At 38.0% G+C, this 9,177-nt stretch overlaps 2 protein-coding genes across 4 annotated transcripts; both read left to right on the plus strand.

Annotated features, from left to right (window-relative positions):
* Window positions 1–116: 116 nt before the first annotated feature.
* Window positions 117–4,329, plus strand: drc3 (dynein regulatory complex subunit 3). Of its 3 annotated transcripts, XM_079645397.1 has the most exons (13): window positions 117–464; window positions 609–776; window positions 847–963; window positions 1,101–1,267; window positions 1,413–1,559; window positions 1,698–1,817; window positions 1,914–2,024; window positions 2,111–2,287; window positions 2,399–2,530; window positions 2,854–2,924; window positions 3,249–3,372; window positions 3,732–3,863; window positions 3,988–4,329. In XM_079645397.1, the coding sequence occupies exons 1-13, from the start codon at window positions 332–334 to the stop codon at window positions 4,081–4,083; spliced, it is 1,695 nt and encodes a 564-aa protein (XP_079501523.1). In that variant the 5' UTR covers window positions 117–331; the 3' UTR covers window positions 4,084–4,329. The 3 variants fall into 3 exon arrangements, with proteins under 3 accessions (XP_079501523.1, XP_079501524.1, XP_079501525.1); XM_079645398.1 differs by lacking the exon at window positions 847–963; XM_079645399.1 differs by lacking the exon at window positions 117–464 and having other exon boundaries at window positions 487–776.
* A 198-nt stretch (window positions 4,330–4,527) lies between these two features.
* On the plus strand, window positions 4,528–9,177 carry gid4 (GID complex subunit 4 homolog). Its single transcript, XM_079645401.1, has 6 exons — window positions 4,528–4,903; window positions 5,340–5,399; window positions 6,153–6,260; window positions 6,909–7,010; window positions 7,099–7,229; window positions 7,316–9,177. Exons 1-6 carry the CDS (start codon window positions 4,679–4,681, stop codon window positions 7,377–7,379), a joined length of 690 nt encoding a protein of 229 aa, XP_079501527.1. The 5' UTR covers window positions 4,528–4,678; the 3' UTR covers window positions 7,380–9,177.

The following is a 9,177-nucleotide window of genomic DNA, read 5'->3' on the forward strand; positions in this document are numbered from 1 at the left end:
ATTTAGCAACGAAAGCTATGTTCAACAAACAGTTGTATAAATGTTAGCCACCATATAAACATGTATTTTACTTAAAAGCGCCGTATTAGTCTCTATACAATGTTGAGAAATACACAAACAACGATATAAACAATTGACTCGAGTATTCATCCTCTGAATATATTGTATATAAATGTACATCAGGGTGATTCACTGGGTATTTACTTCATTGTAGTTGAAAAAAGAACGATAAAAAAAACAGAAGACTACGTTGCACCGAGTCTTAGTTTCATCGTGGGCACCATTATTTTAATGTGTGTTGTTATTATATTCATTCACAAGAAAAGAAAGAATGTTCGGAGTTGAGCGATTATTTTTACAGCAATTTTGGAACATACTTGAACGCAGCTTAGGTTCAGCCGGTTGCTATGTAACAGTGTGTAAACAACAGCGGCAAGAAGTTAGAATTTATCTAGCTAAGTTAGGTACTATTGCATTGTTTGTTGTATTTAAAATACTTTTGCAGTTTTGCTTACTAGTTTTTTTTTGTTGGCTAATGTTGGCTATGATATTTGTCTGGTAAACTCATTTAAATCTACAAAATACAATCTACTTTCTCCTTTGAGAAGTGGGAGTGAAGTACCCTACAAGGATGATGAGTCGTGGTATTTTGATGAATGAGGATTTGCTTCAGCGGGCAATATTGGAGCAAGAACCCAAAGATAAAGGTCAGGGCATTGCCAATGAAGAGGGAACCCAGCTCGATGAAATCCTTAAACTATGTCTGGAATTCAGAAGTAAGTAAAATACAATGTGGGTTATCACTGTGATTTGGATTTCAGGTATTTGAAGGTTGTTTGTTCACAGACATCCTGAGGATTGACCACTTATGGGAATTCACATCCTTGGCCAGACTCAATCTGAATAACAACCTCATTGAAAACATTGAGGGTCTGGGGCATCTGATTAATCTGACATGGCTTGGTAAATTAAGTTTTGTTTTTTATGTTCTGCTATGCTTTCTTTAAATGATTGTGCAGGCTTTATCAAATATGTTGTCTTAAAATATGAGTCCAGTAACTTTGAGTAATAATGACATTTACTCTGAATATGTCTTTTAGATCTGTCATTCAACGGCATAGAACTAATTGAAGGTCTGGAGTCCTTGCAGAAGCTTGAACTGCTGAATTTGTCCGACAACAAAATCTCTGTTCTCGAAAACATGGAAACACTTGAGAGACTCACTCATTTCTCCATTGCGAACAACCTCCTTGGAGAGTTGGACATCGTACGACAACATTTTCTTGTATAAATCTGTCACATATTATGTGTAAAATTCTGCATTTATATTGCAAGATTAATATAACATTTGTACTTTGAAGTTTCATAATATAAAATAACCTAATCTCATACAATTTGAATGCATTTCAAAGGTGCTCTATCTCAGGAAGTTCAAGAACCTGTTCAACATCAATCTATTTGGAAACCCTTGCAGTAAGGAAGGCGATTACACATTGTTCATCGCAGCCTTCTTTCCAGACTTGAAGTTCCTAGATTACACTTTACTTGACGAAAATACAGTAAGTATAAGTGCTGTGTTTTTAATAAAACATTACTATGCCTTAGTTTATGTGAAAATTCCACATGGCTATTTACATTTTGTTGTGATGATATTGTGTAACTTAATGTGTGTCTATGTCTTGTGTGTCTATGTACAGAAGAAAGAAGCATCTATCAAACACCGCTATGTCCTCGAGGAGATGAAATGTGAGGAGCTGCACAAGCAAAAAGCTGAAAAAGCTGAGCAACGCAAGGAGGCTGAAGCCAAATTACACAATGTAAAGTGAAGCTGACATGTGGTTATCATCAACATTATATTCCACTGAGCTCTCATATTTCTTAAACTTACTTTGTAAAAATGATGTTCATGATAGGATGCCTTTGTGGAGTTCCTGAATGGCTCTAACCTGTTTAAGAGCATGTTCAACGACGACCAAGAGGCAGATAAACTGCACCGCGTGCCTGAAATCACTGATCTGCTTCTAACATATCCTTTTAGACCAAATGTAATAATAATAATGTGTTATGTAATCACAGGAAAAAATACCTTGAATTCCTTAACCATACCCTTACATTTGAGAAACAAATGGGGGATCTGTGCGAGCAAGTATTTGAAACAGGCTTGGCTGAACATAAACGAAGAGACAAAGAAGTGAACTGCTTTTTCACTGGTCAGAATGAGACTGTGATTGAATATCAGCAGAAAGCATTGCACATATTGGCAAACTTCGAGCAGCAACACAAAGAGGTAGGTGTTAGGACCAGACTGTTTTCAACTGTACTGCACCGTATTTAGATGGACCAGTAAAGCAGCTTTTAGCAACCAATATAAGGATGTTTTTCTTGTTTTTATTTCTAGAGGACAGTGGACATGCGGAAGATATCAGACAGAGAATTACTGAAGGTCAAGATCAACCAGTGCAATGATGAAATCAACCAACTCTGTAAAGGCCTCATGACGCTGGAGTTTCAGATGGTCAGCCAGCTGGAGGTCAGTGTGTGTGTGTGTGTGTGTGTGTGTGTGTGTGTGTGTGTGTGTGTGTGTGTGTGTGTGTGTGTGTGTGTGTGTGTGTGTGTGTGTGTGTGTGTGTGTGTGTGTGTGTGTGTGTGTGTGTGTGTGTGTGTGTGTGTCCACATTCTATACATTGTGTATCTTACATTTATTCATAAAACTGCACTGTGTCTATACATTTGAAGTCTAAGGTGACACGTATAGATTCAATAATTTAGCTATCTCCCACATGTCCAAAAATGTGTGCTATTTTTATTTTATTTATATTTCTTCTTCGTAATGAAGCCTTCTATTCATTTCAGGATATCACCAAAAGGTTGGACATCAACATCTCAGAGATGGTTGGCTACTTCACTGAAATGGTCCAGGGGATATATCCTTTCTGACTGTGCATCAGCTCGTGAGCTTTGAACAATTTCCAATAACACATCTGTTCCCAGGGTCAAGCTATTGAGATGATGTTTTCCCTGATTTGGGGAAAAAACTTGCTTCAGGTCTGATTGTAAAATAATCAAATCACACACACACACACACACACACACACACACACACACACACACACACACACACACACACACACACACACACACACACACACACACACACACACACACACACACACACACACACACACACACACACAGTTATGGTAAAATAATCGTCAATCCAATTGAAACTTTCCTTGACATAGTCATACATTTGCGCAATGTCGAGATCTTGAGGATGATTATAATGGGAAGGTGCGAGTGTCTGCTTTAGCACTTCTGGACGACGCCAGCAAGGACAATCTGGATGAATTCTTGCCAGATGATGTTAGAATTGTGAGTTTTATCCTTTTTTACAATATAATATAGAATTATTTGAACTATTGTAAACATAATTGTATCCCTCAGTTGTGCTCTGATTAATATTAAACAGAACTGTGACCAATGAAAAATAAAAAAACACCCACAAAATTAAAGAATATTGTCATATTGTGTTGAAGATGCTGTGTATTTAGCATATGTAATTTAGCATATATATATGCAAAGAAATATGATATTGCAAATATAGTAGGAGAAAGAACATTCTCATTTGAATAGATTCCCCTAATAAGATGACAAAGATTAACCTGAATGAGTCAGAGAACATGGACTATCACCAATGTCAGTGCTCTCTCCCCTGTGTTCTCTGTGTGCAGCTGTTTACAGACAAAGAGACAGTGATGGATGCACTGGCAACCGGCCATGATAACCACCTGATGAAGATCAATGACCGAGAAACTCAGTTGGTTTCACGTGCCAATTCCTGGAAAGTGGCCCTCATTAAAGGGGTAAAGAGTTTAATTTACATTAAAACAAACAGCCCATTTTTATTTTCATCTGGATGACAAACCTCTCCCTTTTATCTCACAGTCTTGTTATTGTTTTGCTTTTTTGATTTATGTGTTATTTCAGATTCAAGACAAAGACCTTAAGGAGAACCGCATGCGAATCAAAGACCTCCACAGATATATGGACCATCTGCTGGTGCAGCTGGAGGAGTTTCAGTAGCAGCATCATTTCAGTATCTACTTGGTTACACAAACAAACATAAATATTACAAACTCGGAAGTTCTGAATAAAAATTAGTTATATTCAATGATCCAAACATGTGTGGTTAAATAAAATGTTTTCTAGGGCTTTTAAAAAAATAAGTAGTGTGAAAAATAAGAATGTGACCAAAAGATGAGGGGACATCCTGTTAAATGCTATCTTATTTTATGCTCTGTGTTGTCATATTTAGTATGTATAACACAAACTAAATACATATGTATTTGTATCCAGACTTGTGGAATGTTGGATAAAAAACATTGTTGTTACCCATAAGTCTCTCACCTGTGTTTGTAGTGTGAAATATCCTACAACTCCCAGAATGCACCTCGGGATGTTATCCAATAAGACTGTTGCTCCAGCCGAATACCAGATTCCAGCCAATGAAATTCAAGAAAGCTGGATTCTGGAGTGAAACGTTGCAGTATCCCTCCTCCGTAGACAGTCCATGGACAGCTTCAAAAATTGAGACAAAGTTTGGGGTTTTGTGCAGCTGGCAGCCCCTCTGTCAGGACTCTTTCTCTGTGCCGCCGTGGTGTGCTCAGTCATAAAGTTAATGACGGTTGCTGACGGTGACACTTTAGCGCTCATCATGCCTGTCCGAGCAGAGTGCTGCAGTATCCCCGGCTCGGCCTGCATATCCTCGGCCTCTCTTGTTCCTCCTGCCCCGATCAACACCTCCCAGCCGGGGGTGGCCATCTCGCTGCTGTACAGCGGTTCACAGTTTCGGGGCTTTCAGAAAAGCAAAGGCAACTCCTACGCCGTTGAGGTTGTTTTGCAGGTAATGTGTTTTGACACGCACTTTTTTTTAAATCATTAGTTTTTATGGTTATATGCAAAGTCAGCATATTTGTACACCTAGTTGCTAACTTGGCTGACATTAGCTTGGTAAGATATTTATGGTTGTCATACAATGCTGACACGTTGACACGTTTATTTGGCAAGACTTTTACTGTGACATTTTGAGTTTGGACTTTTTTGCAATAGCTAACATTATCGTTGCCCATTTTGTAGTATTCTTACTTCCCAAACACGTTAGCATTTCTTGCAACTAGCTACATAAATATGTATACATAGCTAGTAGCATTGCCTTTGACAGCAATTTCTGCAGACTTACTGGAAGTAAATATAATGCCTGAATGCCTACTTTGTACAATATGTCTCTGTATAGAGCACTTCTGCTGTTTTTCATAATTTTTTTCTAAATCTGTTTGCAGCATGTGACTGTGGAGGACTCATATTTGTGTGGATACCTGAAGATCAAGGGGCTGACTGAGGTGAGCTTTGAGATAACTCAGATGTAGTAACACTGACCTTTATTCTGTCATAGAATAAGCACACACTGTTAAAGCAAGTGGGAACTGGTTTCTACTTGATTGATGCAGGCTAAACTGTAACAACTATTTGAAGCTAGACAAATATTAGGCCTCTAGGCTTGACCTCTTCTTTCAGGTCCTAGCGTAAGTGTGTCAGCTGTATACCCATGACATTACGCAACATATGGAGGGGGAAATGTCAACAGGATCCTGAAATGAAGTGGCTCTGGTAGAGAGGCATGAAAGACGAGGAGCCAACATTTGTTTGGTAGTAATGAGACATATTATTTTCAACTGATACGTTGTTTATGAGAAATAAAGGTCGAGAGAACAAACTGTTATCTGCTCACATCTTATTTAAGTATGCCTGAGTTCATCTGCTTACTGTCAAACAACTACATGCAGGAAGTCAACATGCAAAAGGATGACGATTCTCCCTAATGTTTCAAGTTGAAAAAGTGCATGTAGATATCCAGAATGTGAACAATGGCTACTAAATAATTGTATCTCTTACTTCATCTGCTGAATAACATTTGCATTTTATAAACAGGAAATGCTGGAAATTTAAATCAATCTCATGTTGCACAGTGATGGCTTGACAGAACAGTTCCCTTTTTAAGCATTTTGATAACAATATCCAGGCATACACTTTGGAAGCAAATTAAACTACAATGAATGTATTAATGTTCTCTTCCCTTTTGTCTTTGGTTACAGGAGTATCCCACTCTCACAACGTTCTTTGCTGGTGAAATCATCAGTCGAAAAAGGCCTTTTTTAACTAGAAAGTGGGACGCTGATGAAGACGTTGACAGAAAACACTGGGTATGTAAAGTTTAACTTTTAATTTGGGTTAAAATTAATGGTTGTTACTTTTTCTGTTGGATTTTGCTTGGTTATTTATCAATGCCAAATGAAGTAAGACTTTTTTTAAATCAAGTTTATATTGACCAACAGCACAAATATGGTGCAACATTATTTGTGCATTCATTGGTTTAGTGTTTGCGGGTGTTTTCAGAGGCTTGCATCAGATGAATATACACCATAACAGCAGAATGTATACATTTACTGAGCAACCACAACATGAGTAGCCTTCAATATGATGGGAAAGGCACAGTAACAGTTAGGTTCACCCAAAATGCTGTAAGCATCTGGAATCTGCAGCTCTTTATCTAACCAGTTCAGTGTTTCCCACATCATTTGATTCCATTTGTGGGGGTACCGCAGTGACCGCACCGCACCTTCCCAAAATATTTTAGATCCATTTGTGGCGGACGATATTTAATTGTGGCGCCCTGCAACAAATAAATCAATGTATGGGAAACACTGCAGTTCACTGACACGTTCACTCTCATTTTGTTTTGAAAAGATCTCCTTGCAACTTTAATATGAAGTTTGTATCAAGGGATGATAGGCATTTGCTGCTGTATTTGCATAATGTGTCTCTAACCAGTACTTAATAAACTCTTACAGGGCAAGTTCCAGCCTTTTTATAAGTATGCCAAAAGCTTCAACTCAGACGACTTTGACTACGAGTTGCTGGACAACAGTGATTATGTCTTCATGAGGTGGAAGGTTAGTACATCATCTTACAGACCTCTCTCTCTCTCTTCTTGTGTTCGCTCTGAGCTATAACCTCTACCCTTTGTTTCTGCTCTCTCAGGAGCAGTTTCTAGTTCCAGACCACACTATCAAAGACATCAGCGGTGCCTCATTCGCTGGCTTCTATTACATCTGTTTCCAGAAGTCCACGGCCACTATCGAGGGGTATTATTACCATAGGAGCTCAGAATGGTAACTATCAAACATTACAAACTACAGTCGACACACATTTCTTATGTATATATCGCTTATTTCTCTTTGTCTCCTTCCCTCTGCAGGTATCAGTCACTAAACCTAAACAATGTTCCAGAGCACAGTATTCCTATTTATGAGTTTCGGTGACAAACAAACACGCAGGTATCGAGTCGAGAAGGGGACAGTTCATGCTCGCCTGTGGTTAAATAGGACGGGAACAACGGAGAGCCCTTTGGTGCCATGATCGGAGCTGACACGTTTCCACGCTGCTGGGAAATACAACGTGGGGTCAGACACTCCTATGGTGGACGGAAAGAAAAAAGGCACAGGAGGAGGAGAGAAAGACGGAGATCAGTGACGGATGATCGATTCACTGTAGAGCTCATGTTTACCTCAGATTTTATTTTTTATCCTATTTGTCCTATTTTTGGTCTGTTTTATTTTAATGATGTGCTTCCCAATTTCTTTACTCGTAAGATGTGTTCCCTTGTTGTTGGATATTGACATTCTTCAGTGGATACACTCAACATAACTGCCTTCTGAATGAGAGTTGCAATAGAAAAGAACATTAGATTTATATAAATATTAGGAGAGTTTATATTCAGCAAAGCCTCAATTTATTATTCTAACATCACTTTGCCGCCCTGTGCAGAGAAGGATGGAGGGGTTACAAAAGCAGCAATGATGAGCAGTGATTCACTCTTTATGCAAGGTCTGTAAGACTGTAAGTTAGGTTTGTTGCTCAGGGACGGTGTGATGGGGTAACGTTTACAGCATTGTTGATATATTAACCATCAACTTCCAACAGAGTCAAAAACTCAACAAATAGTCTTCAAATGACTTCACATCAAAATGTATTTTATGCAAGCCAAAGGTCACTCATAGGTAGGATTTCAAAATGCATCTACTTTATATTTATTAATTGTCCAAATCAAGAACAACCTTGAAAAACAATGCTTAAGAAAAAGCTCACAGGAAAAAATGATTTATTTAATGGCCCGCATTTGAAGCGTGTGACAGTACATTCCAACTGTGCATTTTGACAGACTGGACAATTAATGATTAAAGATTAATACGATGAACTGATTTAAATATTAATCTTCAACACAGTTTGCCAATGCAATATTTTCTTTGGTTTTATTCACATTTGTTACTTCCATTTTAAGAAGCTGTTAGCTGTAGGGCTGCTGTCATTACTGTCATTATTAATCCACCTGCCGATTATTTTATATGTTCTTTATAATGTCTCGTTTTGTAAGTCCCAAACTATTCAGTTTTATATTATATACATTCAACACAGAAGCAGGAAATCTCCTAATTTCAGAGGCTGGAAATAGCATTTTTGGCTTACCAAATTCACCAAAAAAAAAAATAAAGCTTCAGATAATATAGCAGCGTATCTGTAACATAAACAATTTTGATTAAAACAAAAAGCACCTTTTGTTGCTCATGGAAAAATGTCTGAAGTAGGAACAATAAAAACAGCTGCCTTACAATTTTAAATGTTTGTTAAGCTCCATGTTTAGGTTGATATGGTTTTATTTGAACAGAATCAAGAAAGTCTGTTTGAGAGAAATTGTGCAAAAAATGAGTTTTCTTCTGAAAAGGGTTGATCTAAGGGTTCTTCTGGAGCGTGCATGTCCTCCGCCTGCCGCCTCTGTGCTGCTCAGAGACTTTCAGCTGCAGCATGAGGAGCGGATGTGATGGGTTGTGAGATTAATGTTGGCACTATATATTTTTTGTACCCCCAATTATACGGATTGAAGAGAATAGTCTGCTTTTTTATTAATCATATAACAGAGAACACAATGTGCAATGTAAGAATTGGATGTTTATATGGGAGTGTCATTCTAAGTCTTGGTTTAATTATCCTGATTTAAAGAAGACGATGTATGATAAATCACCTGTGAGTGAGGAGAAATAAAGAGCTAACTATTTCATACAA

This window comes from Notothenia rossii (assembly GCF_949606895.1).
Source record: "Notothenia rossii genome assembly, chromosome: 8".
NCBI lineage: Eukaryota > Metazoa > Chordata > Actinopteri > Perciformes > Nototheniidae > Notothenia > Notothenia rossii.

Coding starts and splice junctions, on each gene's coding strand:
- gid4 (XM_079645401.1), top strand. CDS start 4,679: ATGACGGTTGCTGACGGTGACACTTTAGCGCTCATCATGCCTGTCCGA. Junction 4,904..5,339: donor CCGTTGAGGTTGTTTTGCAG/GTAATGTGTTTT, acceptor ATCTGTTTGCAG/CATGTGACTGTGGAGGACTC. Junction 5,400..6,152: donor AGATCAAGGGGCTGACTGAG/GTGAGCTTTGAG, acceptor CTTTGGTTACAG/GAGTATCCCACTCTCACAAC.
- drc3 (XM_079645397.1), top strand. CDS start 332: ATGTTCGGAGTTGAGCGATTATTTTTACAGCAATTTTGGAACATACTT. Junction 964..1,100: donor GATTAATCTGACATGGCTTG/GTAAATTAAGTT, acceptor TATGTCTTTTAG/ATCTGTCATTCAACGGCATA. Junction 2,531..2,853: donor AGATGGTCAGCCAGCTGGAG/GTCAGTGTGTGT, acceptor TATTCATTTCAG/GATATCACCAAAAGGTTGGA.